The sequence below is a fragment of the Protomyctophum parallelum genome (genome assembly GCF_964188405.1).
Source record: "Protomyctophum parallelum genome assembly, chromosome: 22".
In the NCBI taxonomy this organism is placed as follows: domain Eukaryota; kingdom Metazoa; phylum Chordata; class Actinopteri; order Myctophiformes; family Myctophidae; genus Protomyctophum; species Protomyctophum parallelum.
This window is the reverse complement of record NC_139714.1, coordinates 27987004-28011099: the sequence shown is the minus strand read 5'-3', so window position 1 is coordinate 28011099 and position 24096 is coordinate 27987004. Positions and strand designations below refer to the sequence as shown.

General features: G+C 42.6%; 1 protein-coding gene across 1 annotated transcript; it reads right to left on the bottom strand.

The window, feature by feature from the left end:
- Positions 1-22543, bottom strand: LOC310879787 (protein mono-ADP-ribosyltransferase PARP12-like; the record flags this gene model as incomplete). Its single annotated transcript, XM_083794617.1, is given in 17 exon segments — positions 1-765; positions 2131-2202; positions 2205-2286; positions 3649-3814; positions 6543-6694; positions 7332-7462; positions 7899-7974; positions 8376-8472; positions 11555-11675; positions 14505-14673; positions 15999-16128; positions 16299-16349; positions 17134-17235; positions 18174-18342; positions 19254-19400; positions 20716-20851; positions 22180-22543. Coding segments are annotated over 17 exon segments (2883 nt in total). The 5' UTR covers positions 22497-22543.
- Between the last annotated feature and the right edge of the window lie 1553 nt (positions 22544-24096).

The window sequence follows — 24096 nt, the reverse complement described above, 5'->3', positions numbered from 1 at the left end:
CTAGGGGCCGCGGGTCTGGGTGGAGCACTGTGCTGTGGATGCAATGGATGCAACGCTGGGTCGCGCATCCATTGCATGGCTGCGCTTTGCCTGGCTGCTCTTTCCATGGCTAAGTGAAGGCGGTGCGTTGCTGCTGCCGCCGCCGCCGCCGCAGGCGTTGCAGCTCTGGGTGCAGCTGGAGCGGGTCCCTTTACTGCTGCAGGGGCTGCGGCGGGCGTCGCTCGGACTCTGGGCGCAGGTGTCGGCGTCAGGAGAGTTCCGGGGTCCGTGGGTCTGGGTGCAGGTGTACTGTACAGTGGTCTGGGTACTGGACTGTACAGTGCTTGTAAGAGTGCCGCTTGTGTGTCCTGCGTGGCTGCAGCTGCTCTCAGAGTTGCAGCTGCAGCTACAGCTGCTCTCAGAGTTGCAGCTGCAGCTACAGCTGCAGGCGCAGGTAGAGCTGCAGCTACAGGTGTCAGTACAGCTGTAGGTGTTGGTCTCAGAGTTGCAGGCACAGCTGCAGGCACAGGTGTTGGTCTCAGAACTGCAGGCACAGCTGCAGGCACAGGTGTTGGTCTCAGAACTGCAGGCACAGCTGCAGGCACAGGTGTTGGTCTCAGAACTGCAGCTACAGGTGTCAGTACAGCAGCAGCTGCAGCTGTAGGTGTTGGTCTCAGAGTTGCAGGTAGAGCTGTAGGTGTTGGTCTCAGAGCTGCAGGTGCAGCTGCAGCTACAGGTGTCATCAGTGCAGCAGCAGGTGCAGCTGCAGGTCTGGGTGCAGGTGTACTGTAATGATAATGATATAATGACTGTATTTATTTATCTTATATATGTCTGCACTACTTGGTGAGACCCCAGGACTAAATGAGAGGTCAGAATCAAAGATCACGCCTGTACTGTAATATTAATAATATTAACCCATTCTGACCTGCGATCAGATTCATACGAGGTTTCCACTGGACACACACTGGTCTGATGAACCCATTCTGACCTGAGATCAGATTCTAAAAATGTCAGTCGTTCTTCGATTTTTCAAAAATAGCAGACCTACAAGCCCGTATCGCGCCACTCGGTGGCGCGATATGAGCTTGTAGATCTGCTATTTTTCAATAGCTAAAGCATAACATGATGCCAACACCACAATGGGTTCCCGTTCAGAATGGGTTAAAGGACCACTTTACCACTTTTCAACCTATCTTCATATAATAGGTCCTCACTAATAATCATGATAAAATGGCACGATCTTTTTCTACTCAGTCTGTGTCTCATAGGAGGGCTGTGGGCAGTTTAGAAACAGTCTTCCAGTGACATCATCATTAGGCAGATTATTTTTTAAACAAAATTCTTTTACAAAAATGTTTAGATTTTCATTATCGTGAGAACGATGGCTTCCATTTTCGCATTGCAACTTTTCATGACTAGAAAGCCTGCAGTTTCTATTAGCTTGTATTCCCCATCGATGATGTCACTGGAAGACGGTTTCTGAATTGCCCACAGCCCTCCTATGAGACACAGACAGAGTAGAAAAAAATTGCACCATAATAGGTCCGCCATTAGTGAGGACCTATTATATGAAGATAGGTTGAAAAGTGGTGAAGTGGTCCTTTAATAATAATAATAATAATAATAATAATAATAATGGAATAAAAACATTAAAACGGACTGTATGAGTTGGAAGACGGGAAAGAAGGAGTTAGGAGTTAGGGAGAACAATACGAATTATTGTTTCTGGTTTTGTCTCGTTTAAACTGGAGGAAATTCGGAGCCATCCCAGCCCTTGACCCATTCTGGACGGGAACCCCTTTTGATGTTTTAAGCATTATGATACACCTTAGCTATTGAAAAAGCTTGTAGATCTGCTATTTTTGAAAAATCATGAAAATGTGGCGCTAATCTTTCAATATATATTCTTTCAGAGCAAACGCTTTTCAAATCGTTGCTTCTGGGGAGGGGGGGGGGGTCCCTGGAACAACATATTTTCAGATGGGGGTCGGCGGCCAATTACATATATTTTTTGGGGGTCCTTGACATGAAATACTGAGCACCACTGACGTAGAAACATGGGTTTTTCAAGAAAACTGTCGGGATTTAGAAGACATTTAAAAAAAAATCGACGTCAGGTAATAATGTCTGAGGGGCTGTACGGTGTACCTGTACTGCACAGACACGCTGCTGGTCGCCGGCGTTGAGAACAAGGAGTAGGAGGAGGCGGCGGTCTTCACCTGGTACTGGACCAGGTACTCGGGGTAGATCTGGGGCTTGTCGAACACCACGAAGATGGACGGGTCGTCCCCGCGGTTCACACAGCTGCCGTGGGAACAGGGACGAGCAGAGGGAATGTTAACCCATTCTGACCCGAGATCAGATTCATACGAGGTTTCCACTGGACACACACTGGTCTGATGAACCCATTCTGACCTGAGATCAGATTCTAAATATGTCAGTCTTATTTTTCTTTTCAAAAATAGCAGACCTACAAGCTCGTAGCGCGCCACTCGGTGGCGCGCTATGAGCTTGTAGATCTGCTATTTTTCAATAGCTAAAGCACAACATGATGCTAACACCAAAATGGGTTCCCGTTCAGAATGGGTTAAGAGTTAGGCCCCGACTCACACCTTCACAACAGATCGACGTATAGCTGATGCATGAGACTTGTTTACCGACGCAAGCTCGCAATGCATTTCAAGATTCAAGATTCAATAATTTATTTGCCATGTCAACAAGTTGATAGGAATTTGTCTTGGTTCATACTCAACATATACAGACAACCATAGATACACAAACAAGAAGGACAATACAATACAGAAACCAGCAGCATATAGAAATTACATTCAGTTGTTTAAAGTGCTATGTGCAAATTTCTACGAGGTTCAGATGTCTAATGGCTACGGGGTAAGTGCTGTCTCTGAAGCGAGATGTTGAGCTTTTGATACTTCTATATCTCCTGCCTGATGGGAGGAGATTGAAGAGGTGATGTGCAGGATGGGAGTTGTCTGCAATGATTTTATTTGCCTTCCTAATTATTCCATATTATTTCCAATGGGAGTCACATGGTTTGACACAACATTTGTGTTGTATGAGGGGGAGGGGGGGGGGGCAGTCGAAACACCGCCGAAAGCCATACAACAAAAATGTTGTGTCAAACCATGTGACTCCCATTGGAAATGCATTGGGGCAAGACGTAAACAAACCCTTTGTTTACATCTAGCATCCAACAATGTTGTATGCTAGATGCGAAGGTGTGAGTGAGGCCTTAGTCAGGGGGGCTGAAATCACCCCGAAAGGACACTTTTTGGCAAAGCGGCGAAAATAGTTGATCTATACAAGCTCACAACGTGTCGCAGCACGACGCGTTGTGAGCGTTGAGAGGTTGTAGAGCTGCTATTTTCGGGGCGCGACCCTTCCCCACCCACCCACACTCTTTAGCTATACTGGGAGATGTGGCGTGGATCCGACATGGGTTTCTAAAACAGAGGAGAGGGCACTTTCTTTCGAGGTAAAATGCTGTATATCATATTTATTTATGATATACTTTCTCTAGACACGGCCAAAGCATTTCCACGGGTCACCGGCCAAAAACGTTGAGTACCCCTGGTTGTTCTACAGACGGGTAAAAAGAGGCAGAGGCTGAAGCCCTCTTTGATCTGGTCTGTGTGCGTGCGTGCGTGCCTGTTGTAGAAGACGCTGTCCCCTCCGTCCTTGGAGGGCGGGCGGACGTAGTCCGGGCTGCCGACGGTGTAATCTCCCACCAGAACGCGACACACGAACATGGACCTGACGTCGGACTGGCCCGTGTAGCTGTGGGAGTATTTGGCGTCCCTGGCGAAGTAGCTGCCTGCCACGTGGAATAAAGGGAAAAAAGTGAACTCACGTTCATCAACCCATTTAGACCCTCATGGGGACGATTCTACAAATGCCTTCTTTTTTTTCACTTAATTTTTATTGAAGGAAGAAACAGACAAGAAAAACACAACTGACAAGACTATACGGAAAGAAAAAGACAAAAAGTAAACGAAAAAAAAGCTGCATTTCTCATATTACAAAAAACATTCAATGAAATCCAATTGCAATATCGCTAGGCTGAGAGAAGAGATTCCACTTTTCCCACTTTTTATATAATTTATCCTCTTGTAGTCTAAGTATGAATGTTAGTTTTTCCATAGAATACAGTTCCTCAATAATGTCCATCCATTGATCTTTCGTTGGTGGGTCCTGCTGGCACCAGCGTCGTGTGATTGCTTTTTTACTTGCTGCTAAGAGGATCTTGATTAAATATTTATCATGTGTTAGAAACTCTTCAGGGATATTTCCCAACAGTAGAAAATAAACAGACAGAGGTATCTCAAAACACAGAATGGTCTCAAAGGTGGAATGGATGTCCTGCCAGTATTTCTGAATTTTAGGACAAGACCAGAAAATATGAGCGTGGCCCGTCCCCTTGTGGCCACACTGTCTCCAGCAAGGCTGATCTGTTTTCAGTTGTCTCGATTTAATTTTGGGTGTAATAAAAAAATCTCATTAGGTTCTTCCAACAGAATTCTCTCCACATTCTTGAATTGGTGTCTACAAATGCCTTCTAAACCCTGACAGTTTTCTGAAGAAAAACAAATTTTCACGTCAAGGACCCCCAAAAATATATGTAACTGGCCACAAGATTTGAGTTAAAAACGTTTGCTCTGAAAGAATATATATATATATTCAGAGATGTGCGCCACATTTTCATGATTTTTCAAAAATAGATAAAGTTTGAAATAATGGTTAAAACATCACCCAAGCGCACACGCTCACGCACGCACCGAGACGAATCAAACACACACGCAACTGCCAAACAAGCAGCACCAACCACAATTAAATAAAACACACAACTTCACACACACACACACACACACACACACACACACACACACACACACACACACCAGTGTTGTTTTTGGCAGCAAATTTCTATTTTAGTTTTAGTCATAGTCTCTTGAATAGTTTTCACTTAGTTTTAGTCACATTTTAGTCACCTGGAATCAGTGTTGGGTATAACGGCGTTTAAACAAACGGCGCTACCTAACGTCGTTATTTTTTTCAATAACGGGTAATCTAATTAATTACAATTGTCATCGTTACAACGCAGTTACCGTTACTGGCAATGAAATGTGCTCCGTTATTATGTTAAGCGTCCCCAAGCTTTCTGTTACCACGGGCCGGCAGACAGTGTGTGTGTCTGTGACTCTGTGTGTGTGTGTGTGCTTGTGTGCAATGGGGCTGCTGCTCCTGCTTCACCTCCTGCTTCTGCAAACATGAAGCCCAACACACACCGGCTCCGTCCGCCGCGTCGCGCTGCGTCGCCTGGCGCGCCAATAGAATCAGTTCTATTTTCCAGGCGGCGCCGCACGGCAACGCGCCGCGCCGCGTCGGACGGAGCCGGTGTGTGTTGGGCTTCACACACGGTTAGAATAAAACAAACATAGCAGTCAGTTGTGAAAGCTTGATGCTACACAGGCCATGCTAATGCTAAAGCTAATGTTGACAGCCTGACTGCATGCGTGCTTGAGAGAGAGAGAGAGAGAGATAGAGAGAGGGGAGGGCCTCTCGTGTGTGTGTGTGTGTGTGTGTGTGTGTGTGTGTGTGTGTGTGTGTGTGTGTGTGTGTGTGTGACTGACCACTGACCAGTTGTCTTAAGTTCTGAGCCAATTTGTGTCTTTAATTAGACAGTATTGTCTACCAGTTGTTTTGTCTGAAGTTGTTGGACTTTTGAGGTCCAAAAGGTTTGAGAGCCACTGGTGTAGGCAATTACACCTGGTTTACTGTTGAGGTTCAATAAATATTATATTGAAGTGCAATACATATATTGAAGTTGAAGTTTATTTCTCCCTCATGGCAAAAGGTTATTATGTCTTATGTGTAAGTTGTAACTTGTAAGTACCTGTCTATGCTGTTCTACTCTATGCACCTTGTGAAACCTGCTCCCAAAAACAATCCAAATTCTTAGACATATTACAACTTTTTGTTACGCAAATAGTTACTTTTCCTAGTAACTAGTTACTTTTACAATAGAGTAATTCAGTTACTAACTCAGTTACTTTTTTGGAGAAGTAACTAGTAACTATAACTAATTACTTTTTTAAAGTAACGCGCCCAACACTGCCTGGAATGTTCTAGTGTTTAGTCTACCGGTAGTTTTAGTCGACTAAATGTCATACGATTTTAGTCGACTAAATCTACAGTTGATTTAGTCGACTAAAATGTGTTTTGACAGGCCTTGATGTCGTTGTAATGACATATTTTAGACTTCAGCATGCAACCCAATATAAAACTGGATCTCTTGTCCACTAGTCCCTTCCTAACATTTTAGTCTAGTTTTTATTTGTTGACGAAATTGTCAGTATATTTAGTCTTAGTTTCAGTCAGCATAGATTTGTTTTTATTTCGTTTTTATTTAGTTTTAGTCAGTGAAAAAAGATAGTCGACGAACATTTTTCGTCTTAGTTTTAGTCGACGAAAACAACACTGAAACACACACACACACGTGGCACCAAAACGCAAACACAGCCTCTCTCTCTCTCCCAACCTACCCTTCCCGTAGAGCGTGCCGTGCGTTCCACAGATCCTCCAGTCGAAGTTGAGTCTACAGATGGTGTCGGTGTGTTGGGGGTCCGTGCCGTGGAACAGCTTCCTCTCGGCCACGTTCTGCCCGCCGTTGTTCCTCTTCATCACGTCCTTCTGCCTTTTTTACACCCAGAGGAGATCAGTTAGGAACCACACACCGCACCTGATCTGACCTGAGATCAGTTAGGAACCACACACCGCACCTGATCTGACCTGAGATCAGTTAGGAACCACACACCGCACCTGCGGTCAATAATCATGTGGACATTTTTGTCCACCACAAGCCACATTTTAGTCACCCGGAATGTTTTTAGTGTTAGTCTAGTTTTAGTCGACTAAATATCATAAGATTTTAGTCGACTAAAACTACAGGTGATTTAGTCGAACAAAACTTATTTTGTCGTCGTAATGACTGTTTTTACACTTGCTGAAAATAGCAGAGCGACGTGTTGTGACTTGTGAGCTTGTAGATCGTCTATTTTCAGCATGCAACTAATTGTAAAATGACTTATACTGGATGTCTTGTCCACATTTGAGTCTAGAAAATGTTGTTCCAGGGACCCAGAAGCAAAGATTAGTGGAGAAGAGTTAAAAACGTTCACTGTGAAAGAATAAATATATTCAATTTTTTGCTCACATTTTAAAGGATTTTCAAAAATAGCAGATCTACAAGCTCGTGCCGCGCTATGAGCTTGTAGATCTGCTATTTTTCAATGAAAGGGGTTCCCGTACTGAATTAGCTTTTAAGGACGTACAACTGAAAGGCTTCCCAGAGGTCTTTGTTCTGAATGCGTTGGATGTGCAGGACGTCCACTCCCGTCATGGTGTTCCCGAACAGACCCTCGATCTCCCGGTATTCCGCCGAGGCGGTCGCCACGGTAACTCTCTGGGGGGCGGGGACAAGAGGACATGGAGTCATGTTGGTTAGAATGTTCCCCCAAGGAGGAACCAAGGTTAATTAAATAAGGTTAGGAAGCGAAGACCGTACGGTGGACTCCATGTAGCTCCACTGGAAGGAAAGAAACATGCGCGATTGAGACCAAGCATTTGGTCATTTGAGCATTTTCATTCGGATTTAAGTTTTTGTAGGTGTTTACATAACAACGTTTAATAGGATTTAACTTCTATTCGGAATGAAAAGGGGATTTAACTGCCCATGTAAACGTAGCCAGTATCAACACCATGTGATCCTGTCAGATTTCAGGACTCTTGACGACATTGGATCTCATTTGGGGTCAATTATTGTAGGTACTTTTCCTTCACTAAAGTTACAGTTTAAAGTTCCACTGGGATGTACTACGTACGAATGCAATACGAAATACCTTGAATCCTGTTTGTGGAGTCTGGGACTTGTCCCAGTGTCCCGGCAGAGCTGGGAAGATGGACGGGTTCCTTCGGCTGAAGAAAGGAAGATTTAAGAAGACATTTACAAAACTATTTAAAGTAAGATTTAAGAAGACAAAATTTACACAACTATTTAAAGGAAGATTTTAGTCGACAACATTTACAAAACTATTTAAAGGAAGATTTAAGAAGACAACATTTACACAACTATTTAACCCATTCTGACCTGAGATCAGATTCATACGAGGTTTCCACTGGACACACACTGGTCTGATTAAAGGAAGATTTAAGAAGACAACATTTACACAACTGTTACACTTTAGCTGTTGGAAAATAGCAGATCTACAAGCTCGTAGCACGGCACAGATTGCCGCGCTCAATATAATAAAAATGCAATGCAATCCATTTCATTTCAATATAATAAAAATGCAATCCATTATTATTAATATCATTACCTTGTTTTCATGACTTGAGCTTCGTGTGCAGAAACAAACACCGGGCGTCTCCTCACCAGCCTCTTGGTGCCGTAGCGCTGATTAGTCTGGATCATATCTGAAGAACATTAATATTATTATGATTAGTCTGGATCATATCTGAAGAAACATTCATATTATTATGATTGGTCTGGATCATATCTGAAGAAACATTATTATTATTATGATTAGTCTGGATCATATCTGAAGAAACATTCATATTATTATGATTAGTCTGGATCATATCTGAAGAAACATTAATATTATTATGATTAGTCTGGATCATATCTGAAGACACATTAATATTATTATGATTAGTCTGGATCATATCTGAAGAAACATTATTATTATTATGATTAGTCTGGATCATATCTGAAGACACATTAATATTATTATGATTAGTCTGGATCATATCTGAAGACACATTAATATTATTATGATTAGTCTGGATCATATCTGAAGAAACATTATTATTATTATGATTAGTCTGGATCATATCTGAAGACACATTAATATTATTATGATTGGTCTGGATCATATCTGAAGAAACATTAATATTATTATGATTAGTCTGGATCATATCTGAAGAAACATTAATATTATTATGATTAGTCTGGATCATATCCGAATAAACATTAATATTATTATGATTAGTCTGGATCATATCTGAAGAAACATTAATATTATTATGATTAGTCTGGATCATATCTGAAGAAACATTAATATTATTATGATTAGTCTGGATCATATCTGAAGAAACATTATTATTATTATGATTGGTCTGGATCATATCTGAAGAAACATTATTATTATTATGATTAGTCTGGATCATATCTGAAGAAACATTCATATTATTATGATTAGTCTGGATCATATCTGAAGAAACATTAATATTATTATGATTAGTCTGGATCATATCTGAAGACACATTAATATTATTATGATTAGTCTGGATCATATCTGAAGAAACATTATTATTATTATGATTAGTCTGGATCATATCTGAAGACACATTAATATTATTATGATTAGTCTGGATCATATCTGAAGAAACATTATTATTATTATGATTAGTCTGGATCATATCTGAAGACACATTAATATTATTATGATTAGTCTGGATCATATCTGAAGAAACATTAATATTATTATGATTAGTCTGGATCATATCTGAAGAAACATTCATATTATTATGATTAGTCTGGATCATATCTGAAGAAACATTAATATTATTATGATTAGTCTGGATCATATCTGAAGACACATTAATATTATTATGATTAGTCTGGATCATATCTGAAGAAACATTATTATTATTATGATTAGTCTGGATCATATCTGAAGACACATTAATATTATTATGATTAGTCTGGATCATATCTGAAGAAACATTAATATTATTATGATTAGTCTGGATCATATCTGAAGAAACATTATTATTATTATGATTAGTCTGGATCATATCTGAAGAAACATTAATATTATTATGATTAGTCTGGATCATATCTGAAGAAACATTAATATTATTATGATTAGTCTGGATCATATCTGAAGAAACATTAATATTATTATGATTAGCCTGGATCATATCTGAAGAAACATTAATATTATTATGATTAGCCTGGATCATATCTGAAGAAACATTAATATTATTATGATTATCCTGGATCATATCTGAAGACACATTAATATTATTATGATTAGTCTGGATCATATCTGAAGAAACATTAATATTATTATGATTAGTCTGGATCATATCTGAAGAAACATTATTATTATTATGATTAGTCTGGATCATATCTGAAGACACATTAATATTATTATGATTGGTCTGGATCATATCTGAAGAAACAAAACACAAAATACAATAAAAAAAATCACACCCGTGTGAACTGAGTGGTGCAACTCACCCCCACCTTTCTCTCTCTCTCTCTCTCTCTTATCTCATTAGCAGGCAACAGTGCAGCACTATCCCTCTCTCTGTTTCTGGCACAACAGCGCCCCTACTGGTACTCATTATACTGGTGCTCATTAACGTCACATAGGTGAACAACACACAGGTGAACACGGACATTGCTGTTCCTTGGGAGTGGTTGCACCACTCAAAAATATATAGGGATGTCCAGATCAAGTTTTTTTGCTCCCGATCCGATTCCGATCATTAGAAAATGACGTGATCGGCCCCCCGATTTCCGATCACCCGATCCGATCGGGACAGCCCTATAAAATGATATAGTTAGAAATGGCATACAGTACATGGTCCTAGAACGCTAGCCCCGTGTGGCCAGACTATAACACTGCCCCGAGGGCCTTTTGGGGCCACGAGAGGCTAGCGGACCGCTAGCCCCGTGTGGCCAGACTATAACACTGCCCCGAGGGCCTTCTGGGGCCACGAGAGGCTAGCGGACCGCTAGCCCCGTGTGGCCAGACTATAACACTGCCCCGAGGGCCTTTTGGGGCCACGAGAGGCTAGCGGACCGCTAGCCCCGTGTGGCCAGACTATATCACTGCCCCGAGGGCCTTTTGGGGCCACGAGAGGCTACCGGACCGCTTGACCTAGCAGTCTGCTAGGTCAAGTTATGTAACCTGACAGCGTGTCACAGGTTCGAGTCCCGATGGCCCGACGGCCTCCGCTGCGTGTCACTCCCCCAAAGAGGATCTTAGAAAAGGATTTGCATTTGGCACAGTTTTACTGAGACGAGTTGACCCCACAGAGGTGAACTCTGACCTTGAAACTCAGGGCGCGTTCGGAAATAGCGCACTGTGCAATGGAAACAACTCGGCGCTCGGGTTACCGTATTTCCGAACGAGCCCTCCTCAGCGTGTAATAATAATAATAATTAATTGCATTTTTAAAGCCCTTTTCTATGCACTACGTGCCTACTCAAAGTGCTTTATAATGGTTCATTCATTCATACATTGGGAGGTAAAGCGGCGAACAGTCGACGCCAGCGTCCTCACTTCCCACCCCCAATCCAACCCTTTGATGCTGAGTGTCAAGCAGGGAGGCACTGGGTCCCATTATTTAGAGTCTTTGGTATGACCCGGCTGGGGATCGAACCCCGACCTCCCAGTCTCAGGGCGGACACTCTAACCACAAGGCCACTGAGCTGGTATGGTGGTGTATGTCTGTGACCCCACGGTGACCTCTGAACTCTGACCTTGGAAACTCAGCGTGTATGTCTGTGACCCCGCGGTGAACTCCACCTCGGTCTTCTCATCGTTCTGGAACTTCTGCTCCAGCTCTGCACTGCTGAGGGCCGCCGCTTTGTGACCGCCGCCCTGGAGCACACACACACACACACACACACACACACACACACACACACACACACACACACACACACACACACACACACACACACACACACACACACACACACAGAGGTCAAAGGTCAGATAGAACACTGCTGACGGTGACCATTTTGTTTTGGGAAGTCTGGAGTCTTGTCTTGAGGGCCTTAGAGGTGCTGTGGTACCAGGAGGTGCATGCTTGGCAGCCGACCCCCATCTGAAAAATATGCTTCCACATTTTCACGGTTCAAAGAAAACGAGCTTGTAGATCTGCTATTTTCCAATAGCTAAAGTGTAGCTAAAGTGCTTTAAACACCAAAAGTGGTTCCTGTGCTGAACAGGTTAATCCAGAGCGATTTACAGTAATCACATGGTTGGTAATGCATCAGATGGATCGAAATACTCATCAAGGATCATAAGTAAGCTACAAACCTAATATCTGTCTAACATTATACAATCTGTACAATGAAACAATGCATATACACATTTGTCATTTGAACAGAACTGCAAATGTGAATAGTCATCGAACTGAGAAACTAAATATTGTGATGTATAATCAAGTCCTTTGCATTTTGTTTTATAAAAACAAACCTCAAAGAATTTATTTGTATTTTTGTCCTGATATTTATTTGTGTGAATGTGTGCACATGCATTACGTCTGTCAGAAATCAAAATTAAAAAAACATATTTCAGTGGTAGATCATGGCTTACAATTGGGAATAAAATGGGCTCTTGGGCTTGAAAAGGTTGGTTACCACTGCACTATAGACTGCTATGTCTACATAACATGCTATCCAAGTTATGAGTTGAGCCTTTGCATACGCCTGTAAGGTCGTCGAGGCTAGTAGGGCCAAGTGCTACAGGCTAAGATGGAGTCTGAAGAGGTGGGTTTTCAGACTACGGAGTGAGTCTGCGGTTCTGATTCTGACATCTCTGACAAAGTTTTCAAATAATTGTACTGGAATAAAAGTACAATATTTGCCTCTGTAGAAGTAAAATAAGTACAATTTACAATTTAGGCATTTAGCAGACGCTCTTAATCCAGAGCGATTTACATTAAGCAAGAACAAAAAAGCATGGGAATACATCACATAAAAAGCATTTATCATGAAACATGCGTAAGCTAAGAAAGTAACAGTGGAATATCTATATAATGAAACTATACATATATAGTACTATACCATGCTATACATATGTACTATGACGTGCTATGACTACATACAATGCAATTATAGTGCTGTCTAGTGTCTACATAACATGCTCTAAGTCTGTATCAAATGCTATCTAAGGGGGTAGGGTAAGTGCTATGGGTCAGACTGCTGATGCTGCAGTTCTGACTGCAATGGGAAGTGCATTAAGTCTAAGTATAAGTATAAGTAAAAGTATTGAAAATTGGGGAAATACTCCAGTGAAGGAAAAGTGTACAGTACTTGAGTAAATGTACTTTTTACACCACCAACCACCGTGCTGTGTGTCTGTGTCTGTGTGTGTGTGTGTGTGTGTGTGTGTGTGTGTGTGTGTGTGTGTGAGAGAGAGAGAGAGAGAGAGAAAGTCACAGGAACCTAGAGAAAGCCCCTTTGAGGCTCTCTGTAAGTGTTAAACTGATAGGATCTCTATTGTCTGCTGTGGTTCTAGAGCCAACGCCTCTGAGAGACACACTGTATGCACACCAAATGTTTCCTTTCATCTATATGTAAAATCAACTCAGCCTGAAGTCACCCCCACTGTCCCACTCTGTATTCATGTGACTGTAGACCTAAGTTTCTAACTGCTTGAAAAGCTGATTCAATGGAAGGATTCTGTCCAATCCAATCCAATCCACTTTATTTATAAAGCACATTTTTATACAACAAGGTTGAAACAAAGTGCTGTACACAAAGAAATACTAAAAAAGCAACAACAACAACAACAGTACATAGACAGGGAACATGAGGACACAATGCAGTGGAAGCAGCAACTCTTAATCAGTATGTTCAAATGCCAAGGAGTACCAGTGAGTTTTCAGACGTGACTTAAACACAGACAAGGATTGAGAAGCTCTGACATGAGGTGGAAGTTCATTCCACAGTGTGGGTGCTACAACAGAGAATGACCTATCCCCCCCCGGGATTCCAGCTTTGATTTAGGGATCCTGAGAAGTGACTGGTCAGTCGACCTCACGGCCCTTGTCGATACTTTGGGAGTTACAAGTTCCGAAATATAGACCGGTGCCAACCCATTTACAGCCTTAAAAGCAAACATTAAAATCTTAAACTGGATCCTGTAGCGCACAGGAAGCCAGTGTAGGGAGGCAAGGATCGGGGAGATGTGTCGGTCTTAGCTGACCGCTCCTGTGGTCAGGAGGACAGGGTCAGGGGTCAGGACAGGGGTCCTGTGGCTCAGGAGGTAGAGCAGGTCGTCCAATGATCCGTGGGTCGGCGGTTCGAATCCCGGCTCCTCCCGTTTACATGTCGAAGTGTCCTTGGGCAAGACACTGAACCCCAAATTGCTCCTGATGTGCAGGCATGTTTTCTGCCGCCATCGGTGTATGAATGTGTGTGTGTGAATGGGTGAATGTAATGCACTATATGTAAAGCGCCTTGGATAAAGGCGCTATATAAATGAACCATTTACCATTTCATGAGCTCAGGGTCTGCGAGAAGCTCTCAACGTTTGTTTTTAAGAAATCAACTCTTATATACTGTTTAATATAGGTTAAAATCTACCACACGATATCAGTGATTATTATTGAAATATTATATATTTTTCAAAAATGGCATATCTACAAGCTCGTAGCGCGGCACTCTGTGTTCCAGATCTTAACGGCCGTTCACTCACCGCGGCAGCGTAGCGGTTCCAGGCTCCGACCTCGTCCTCCCAGAACCAGGCCCAGTCCGTGGTGAGGACGAAGGAGGGCTCCAGGACGGAGGAGACGGTGGACAGACGGCGGACCGCTTTGGGTCCACGGGTCATGGTGTCGAAGCACACGGGCTGCTGGACACAGCCACTGGATAGGAGACAGCACAGAGGTCAAGAGGTCAACACAGGCTGGACAAACAAAAAATTACAAAGAAGAAAAACAACAACAAAAGTGTTGTAACCTGCCGTTTTTTTCTACTTTCTAATTCTTTGTTTGGCCCGAAAAATTGTGTTTGTTGTCATGATTTGTCACGACAAGAGTTGGCTTTGTCCGCGGCGTAAACGTCTTTAAATAAATACTTTCTGAAAAGTCTATGAGGAAAATGAACAGGGATTTATTTTCCGGGTCTCTCCAGGGGGAGGTTCTGCGACGCTCTATAGGAGTAGGCATGTAAGGATTCACTCAAGTCACGATATGATTCGTATCACGATATGATTTTTCACGATATTTTAAACAAAAAATATTTTCCAGAAAAATTACAGGTTTTTAAAAAATTCACATTTTTTAATTAACTACATTGCAAAAGAAGTAGCATCACTTTTGACAGTGCATAAACATGCATAAACATAATTAATTGCCTTCCTTGATGTATTAATGAGCATCAACGACCATCACCTGGGTACAGACACACACAGCTCCCCTCTACAGTCACAGACACACACAGCTCCCCTCTAGTCACAGACACACACAGCTCCCCTCTACAGTCACAGACACACACAGCTCCCCTCTAGTCACAGACACACACAGCTCCCCTCTACAGTCACAGACACACACAGCTCCCCTCTACAGTCACAGACACACACAGCTCCCCTCTACAGTCACAGACACACACAGCTCCCCTCTACAGTCACAGACACACACAGCTCCCCTCTACAGTCACAGACACACACAGCTCCCCTCTACAGTCACAGACACACACAGCTCCCCTCTACAGTCACAGACACACACAGCTCCCCTCTACAGTCACAGACACACACAGCTCCCCTCTACAGTCACAGACACACACAGCTCCCCTCTACAGTCACAGACACACACAGCTCCCCTCTACAGTCACAGACACACACAGCTCCCCTCTACAGTCACAGACACACACAGCTCCCCTCTACAGACACACACAGCTCCCCTCTACAGTCACACACAGCTCCCCTCTACAGTCACAGACACACACAGCTCCCCTCTACAGTCACACACAGCTCCCCTCTACAGTCACAGACACACACACACAGCTCCCCTCTAAAGTCATTTCTCTCCAAAAACACTTGAATATGATGGAATATGATTAAAGCTCACATTTCACATCACACACACCATAATTCACTATAGCCCCCCAATATTTTTTTTGTTTGAAAATCATTTTTTATTTATTTCATTAAATCGATTCATATATCGTGGGGATTACTATGGATATGCACCTGGATGTGTTGTTGGGGTCACAGAAGTCCTTCTCCACCTCCTCCTGGTGGGGTAACGCTGTCCACTGTCGGCCGTCCCTGACCTCCCATCTGTACGGTAGCTTGGAATGGACTTTGAAACACTTGCCGTCTGGAACGGCACAAAACCACCAGCATGCAACGGGTTAAATGGGGGTCCCTGGCATATTATTTTCAAACGGGGGTCCGCGGGGCAAAATTTGTGTCAATTTGGGGGTCCTTGACCTGAAAAAAAGTTTGGGAAAGCGACTAGTCTAGAGAGCAGGGTTATTTTTTACTCACCGGCATGTTTGCAGTGGCCCTTGATGAAGTACATGCATATCTCCGTTTTATCTAAGAGAAAAACAGCAAAACAAAAGAAACAAATATTACTTTGTGAATGAATAGCTTATAGCCTACAACTAATAAACCAAGTGGTCCTTGAGGGGGTCCCAGGTGGTCCCCATGCAGATAAATGATGGAGAGTTGGTAACCAAATGGACCCTTATTAGATCTTTACCTCTGGAGCGTTTAATGTTAAACATCTGCATTACTTAATTTACAAGAAGTCACAAATCTACACAATTAGATGTGTTGGTTTTATTTTTGGTCAACGTTTTCCTGATATCTCTCCTATGAAAGGCTAAATGTGACCAGAGGAGAAAAACTTTTTTTCCAAAATGAGTTAATAGCACAGGCAGACTCTTCACATACTAGAGCATGTCTGAAATCAGAGCTGAAATGAAATAAATGCTTAAACATGTAGCTATAGGTGTAATGTTAGAGACCACAGAAGACATGTAAATATGAAATAAATGCTTAAACATGTAGCTATAGGTGTAATGCTAGAGTCCACAGAAGTGAACCCGTCAAGCCTGTTTTCTCAACTCGCTGTTTCTCTGCAATACATTTATCTCCAAAACTGGTGGGTCAAACTGAACAACCAATATGTCAATTTGAAGCTATGATTCCCTGCTTTCATATGACATGAAAAAACAAAAAATTCCAAAGTCCCTCAGTCAAATTTGGTCACAAATGTCATAAAAATGGTGTTCCGTGGCTCAAATGCAGAATACATAATGGACCTTAAGTTGATATTGGTGAAAACGGTCTGAGAAACAGTCTCCTTGTCTTTTACCTTTCATCGCAGGCTCTCCCGCCGTTCCTCTCTGTCTCCTGTTCCTGTTCCTGTTGGCGGGCTGCCCGGGGACATCTCTGGCAGGCGCCACGGCCATGCCACCTACAGCAGTGGTGGAAACCAGGAACTAAGTATGTACGGCCATGCCACCTACAGCCGTGGTGGAAACCAGGAACTAAGTATGTACGTCATGCCACCTACAGCAGTGGTAGAAACCAGGAACTAAGTATGTACGTCATGCCACCTACAGCAGTGGTGGAAACCAGGAACTAAGTATGTACGCCATGCCACCTACAGCCGTGGTGGAAACCAGGAACTAAGTATGTACGGCCATGCCACCTACAGCAGTGGTAGAAACCAGGAACTAAGTATGTACGGCCATGCCACCTACAGCCGTGGTGGAAACCAGGAACTAAGTATGTACGTCATGCCACCTACAGCCGTGGTGGAAACCAGGAACTAAGTATGTACGGCCATGCCACCTACAGCCGTGGTGGAAACCAGGAACTAAGTATGTACGGCCATGCCACCTACAGCAGTGGTAGAAACCAGGAACTAAGTATGTACGGCCATGCCACATACAGCCGTGGTGGAAACCAGGAACTAAGTATGTACGGCCATGCCACCTACAGCAGTGGTAGAAACCAGGAACTAAGTATGTACGGCCATGCCACCTACAGCCGTGGTGGAAACCAGGAACTAAGTATGTACGGCCATGCCACCTACAGCCGTGGTGGAGACCAGGAACTAAGTATGTACGTCATGCCACCTACAGCCGTGGTGGAAACCAGGAACTAAGTATGTACGTCAAATCATCACTACCGTACTTTTACTTCCACTCCACAACATTTCAGAGGAGAATACTGTACTTTTACTCCAATGTGATCATTTGACATACTTTAGTTACTAGTTACTGTACTTTGTAGATTTTGATTATTATTACAAAACATACATTAACCACGTCAGCCCTATATACATTTCCCATTGCGATCAGAACTGCAGATTCACTCCCAACCCCCAACCCCCCCCCCCCCACTGACCTAGAGCAGCAGCAAAGAGGTCGTCGACAGAAGCGGCTCTGCTCGGCGGTGCTTGTTGTTGTTGTGGCCGTTGGCTGAGGTTGTTGTGGCGTTCCTGGGCGTTCAAGGTCTGCTTGTTCATGTAAACGGTCTTCATGGAGGACAGCAGCTGGAGGCTCACCCCTCGGGCCTAGAGGTATAGGTGACCACACCAAAACTGTTCATTTGAGGCGCAGAAGTACTGCTTGTGTGGGACAGGGGGATGGAGTTATTACCTAAATAGCTATTAAATGCCTTGATCATTTTAGTCTTGGTCGTAGTCGACGAAAGGCCTAATATTGCCTATCATTTTGTTATTAAACCCCTCTGGCGTCTCACATTTTTGGTGCAAAGAAAATGGTGCATCCGGTTCGCCCTACCTGCAGGGTTTTGGTCTTAGTTTCAGCCTACCTGCAGGGTTTTGGTCTTAGTTTCAGCCTACCTGCAGGGTTTTGGTCTTAGTTTCAGCCTACCTGCAGGGTTTTGGTCTTAGTTTCAGCCTACCTGCAGGGTTTTGGTCTTAGTTTCAGCCTACCTGCAGGGTTTTGGTCTTAGTTTCAGCCTACCTGCAGGGTTTTGGTCTTAGTTTCAGCCTACCTGCAGGGTTTTGGTCTTAGTTTCAGCCTACCTGCAGGGTTTTGGTCTTAGTCTCAGCCTACCTGCAGGGTTTCGGTCTTAGTTTCAGCCTACCTGCAGGGTTTTGGTCTTAGTTTCAGCCTACCTGCAGGGTTTCGGTCTTAGTTTCAGCCTACCTGCAGGGTTTCGGTCTTAGTTTCAGCCTATCTGCAGGGTTTCGGTCTTAGTTTCAGCCTACCTGCAGGGTGTTGGTCTTAGTTTCAGCCTACCTGCAGGGTTTCGGTCTTAGTTTCAGCCTACCTGCAGGGTTTCGGTCTTAGTTTCAGCCTACCTGCAGGGTTTTGGTCTTAGTTTCAGCCTACCTGCAGGGTTTTGGTCTTAGTTTCAGCCTACCTGCAGGGTTTTGGTCTTAGTTTCAGCCTACCTGCAGGGTTTTGGTCTTAGTTTCAGCCTACCTGCAGGGTTTCGGTCTTAGTTTCAGCCTACCTGCAGGGTTTTCAGCGGCTGGGGCTCGTGGAAGTCGTGTGCTTTGGGACAGCTACAGGGGGCCAGCTTCAGGAACCTCTGGCAGATGTGCAGCCGCTTGCAGTTCTCCCCCGCCTGGCAACGCTCGTTGTTGTAGTCGAAGCAGATCTAGGAACAGCAATTATGAGAAACACATAACGGAGTAATTTAACCCATTCTGACCTGAGATCAGATTCTAAAAATGTCTTGACAGTTTTCTGAAAAAGCCATGTTTCTATGTCGTCGATTTTTCAAAAAATAGCAGACCTACAAGCTCGTAGCGCGCCACTCGGTGGCACGCTATGAGCTTGTAGATCTGCTATTTTTCAATAGCTAAATTGTAACATACCAAAAGAACACCAAAAGGCGAATATTTAGTATAGTGTTGTTCTATTCAGACACAAGACTGTTGCATGAGGCCTAAATGGAAGGACTTGTTTTTTTGTGCTATCCCTTTTGAACTGAATACTCTGACGCCGTTTTTACATTCTGTCTAATAAACAAATCAACATGCACAAACGCACGTGCGCACACACACGCACATACACACACACACACACACACACACACACACACACGGCCAGAATATAAAAGCCAGCAATCTTTCCAGAAACCTTGAGAGAAAAGAGTCATGCTTTTTTGTTTTATGTTGCGAGGTCATACCAGTGTTGTTTTTGGCAGCAGATTTCTATTTTAGTTTTAGTCAAAGTCTCTTGAATAGTTTTCACTTAGTTTTAGTCACCCGGAAGGTTTTAGTGGTATCCTAAGATTTTAGTTGACTAAATCTACAGTTGATTTAGTCGACTAAGATGTATTTAGACAGGCTTTGATGCCGTCGAAATGACTGATTTTACACTTGCTGAAAATAGCCGATCTACAAGCTCAGAACGCGTCGCAGTGCGAAGTGTTGTGAGCTTGTAGATCTGCTATTTTCAGCATGCAACCAAGTATAAAATGACGTACTGGATCTCTTGTCCACTAGTCCATTCCTAACATTTTAGTCTAGATTCTATCTGTTGACGAAATTGTCAGTAAAATTTAGCTTATAGTTTTAGTCACCATGGCTTAGTTTTCATTCAGTTTCCATTTAGTTTACGTCGTTGAAAAAAGGTAGTCGACGACGAACATTTTTCGTCTTAACCCATTTTGGGCGGGAACCCATTTTGGTGTTAGCATCATGTCGTGCTTTAGCTATTGAAAGATAGCAGATCTACAAGCTCATAGCGCGCCACCGAGTGGCGCGATACGAGCTTGTAGGTCTGCTATTTTTGAAAAATCAAATACATAGAAGACATTTTTTGGAATCTGATCTCAGGTCAGAATGAAAACTGTCAGGATGTAGAAGACATTTTTAGAATCTGATCTCAGGTCAGAATGGAAAACTGTCAGGATGCAGAAGACATTTTTAGAATCTGATCTCAGGTCAGAATGGGTTCATACTTACGGGTGGAAGCAGGCTCTGGTCGTTCTGCAGCAGCAAGGAGCGCAGCTGGCTCAGGGTCAGGTCCGACAGGCCGTGTCCTCGCAGAACACACGAGTTCTGGAAGGTGCTCAGGTCGTGTCCGAATTGACACGGTCTCCTAAAAGAACAAGTAGTAGTTTATTGTTCTAAACTAGTAGTAGTTAGTAACAAGTAGTAATTTATTGTTCTAAACTAGTTGTAACGGCTCCTATCCAGCAGAAATATGACAAACAAAGAAAACAACAACATGTAACATGCCGTGTGCGCCTTCTGACGATTATTTTAGGAGAGCTACTTTATCTTCTCTTATATTTTCTATTTAAGGACGCTCTTTTTTGACGTGAGAAGAGCTCCTTGCACCACTGAAACTCAGCTTGTTCTGCCTGAGCCAGCTCACACAGGTGCCATTAATGCTGCCTCACTCTACTCACTGGGTTCTTCCTGCATGCCCTCACCAGGTCATAATGAACAGCATTAAAGACCAGGCACCACACACGGCATGCAAATACAATGTGTACCCAAATAAACATACCTATAATGTTTCCATCTTGTATTTGCCGAAAGGTAAGCAATAAAATAGAATAGAAAATAGAAATAGAAAATAGAAAATAGAAAATAGAAAATTACAAAATACCCATTGCTGGGACAGTTACAGTTTGCCTGTTGTCTCTCCTAATGGTATTAGGAGAGACAGCATGGAAATGTGTACACAATCTTATCCAACAACGACAAACATATTATTTCATTTTGTGTCTGAGAGGCTAAATGTCATAATGCTCTGTGGCTCAAATGCTGAATAACTAATGGACCTGGTCTTTTTTATTATTTATTTTCACCATTATGCTTTCAACTACGCGCCCTATCGGCAGAGAGCTGTGTTGCACTGTGATTACATTATAACTCTAGGAGGAAAATGTCCACCGATGTGATTAAAATGCTTGTTGAACAATAGTGAAGTGAAGAGTATCATAACATCCTTAGTTCTGAGGGTGAGACCTTTATATTTAAAATATGTACCTTTATGTAGACTTTATCTTTAATTAAAATTGGAGCAAAAGGTGCGTAAAAACAGTACCATATGGTTTCAGCTGTTATAGTTTTAGTGGAAGCTGAAGATCAGTTTAGACAAAACAAAACTCGACCTTCGATTAGGCTAAAAAAAAACAACGTGACAATTAAGAAGAAGCAGCCGAAAGCTATATGATTGATTGGTTCTTTAGTGTCATGTTTCCGAAAAAGCCCAGCCCATATGGACTATAGGCTACTTACAGGACACTTTTCACAACATAAACAATGACAATAAACCGACATGACAGTTTGCGAAAACAATGATCAAGTGAATACCAAACTGACTAATACACTGATACACCATCCTTACAAGGCAGATTACATTACATACAACATAAAATAAAATACCATAAAATATCAAATACACAATATACTGACCTCCCCTGCTGTGCAAACGTACAGTGTCCCAGCAGGAACTTCTTACACAGGTGTAGGTCTGAACATACACCAGCCGGACCCCCCCTGGCCCCCCACGCGGACCCCCCGCAGCAGCCCCGGGTCCCGCAGATCCTCATGGGGGTCTTGGAGATCACCTTCTCCCGTCCGTTGAGCACAGCTCTGAGGAACCTGTCCCGGTTGGAGAGGACCTCCGTGATGTCGTTGTCCAGCGGCGAGGAGGTCACGTTCACCACCAGCTCGTCAAAGTCCATGGAGCCGTTGTTGGCGCAGATGATCTGGGTGATCTGGCTCTCCATGGGGCTCCGAGTCTGGCTAGAGTTGTGGTAGGTTAAATCATGACTTCCATCGGAATCGGATGGATAATACGGCATGTTGGCAGCGACCGTGTAGAGAGAGAGGCGCTCCTTGGACTGGAGTCTGGACTCTACAGAGCTGAGCTAGCTGCCTGTGACTGACTGGGTTTCTGTCAATAAACAGGAGTGTCATGTCAAACGAGCATAAGCATTACAGTTCCGGTGTTTTATTTCAAGATAAAAGTAACGCTCACAAATTATGTTTAAAAAAGAAAATAAAAAGATCACACCCGTGTGATGTGAGGGATGCTAATTACAATTACAATGTATTGTAGGCATTTATCAGACACTCTTAATCCAGAGCGATTTACATTAAGCAAGAACAAAAAAGCATGTCATACAAGTTGTAGCTATGTTGTATGATACAACATAGCTACATCACATACCAAAGTAGTTATCATGAAACATGTGTAAACTCTTAAGAATGTAACAAATATATTAAAGTCTAACTCATGTTGATTAGGTGATATAAAACAAACGGTGCCAACACAAACATCAAACGCCATTAACAATAAAGAGACAATATGACGTAATGACTAATGAGGCACATTATGACGTACATTTTCCCTTCCTTGTCAATAGCGTTTACAAAACAAACATTGAACTGAAGACAAACATTAAACCTGTGTATAGTCAAAAATGTGATTGATTGATTGATTGATTGATTGATTGTTCCTATGAAAGATAATACAAAAACTGCTACCATAACCAGGAAAAGCACTAAGACTTAATTGTTTACATCAGGGTCCTCCATGTTCAACGTTTAAAGACATAAATATAGTAATATACACTTCTATGCAACAAAATAAATAATATATAACCGTTAAAAAAAGGAAAAGCGTACTGCAGTATGGGAAGGGACTTCATAACATTTTTACAGGGGCCAGTAAGTGCTCTCATACGGAGACTGTAGGAAAGGTATTGTTTAGCCATTTAGGAATATAATGTCACTGGTTTATTGTTTGTTTTTAGTTCAATGTTTGTTTTAAAAACGCCATTGACAATGACGGGTAAATTTAGGTCATCTTGTCCCTAACACAAACATTAAATGCCATTTAATGTTAAAGATAATTTAATGTTTGTTGTACATCACCAATTCACCATTACATCACCTAATCAACATGAGTTAGACTTTAATACATTAGCGCCCCTCACTTCACACGGGTCAGATTTTTGTCCTAAAGTTGCAAATTAATAGTAAGAAAAGGACACTGAATGTTCATAATGGAGTTCACCAATTAAAACAAAAATTTGATACCTTTAAACATCTTAAATCTGAGCGTTTTTTTAAATACTATTTAAGTAGTCTTGAGAAAACAAATGCTGCTTTGTTTGTCCCAAAGTGACTGCAAAAAATGACATAGGCTATACTGTATGCTGTACCCCCTCCAACTGTAGTGTATACTATTATATTTTGACACGTATTGCTTTGGCAATGTAAACGTACGTTTTCTCATGCAAATAAAGCTCCTTTGAATTTAATTGGAAAATGTAGCCTTTATTTTGAAATCCATGCACGGGAAGTCAAATGCTTACGTTGCAG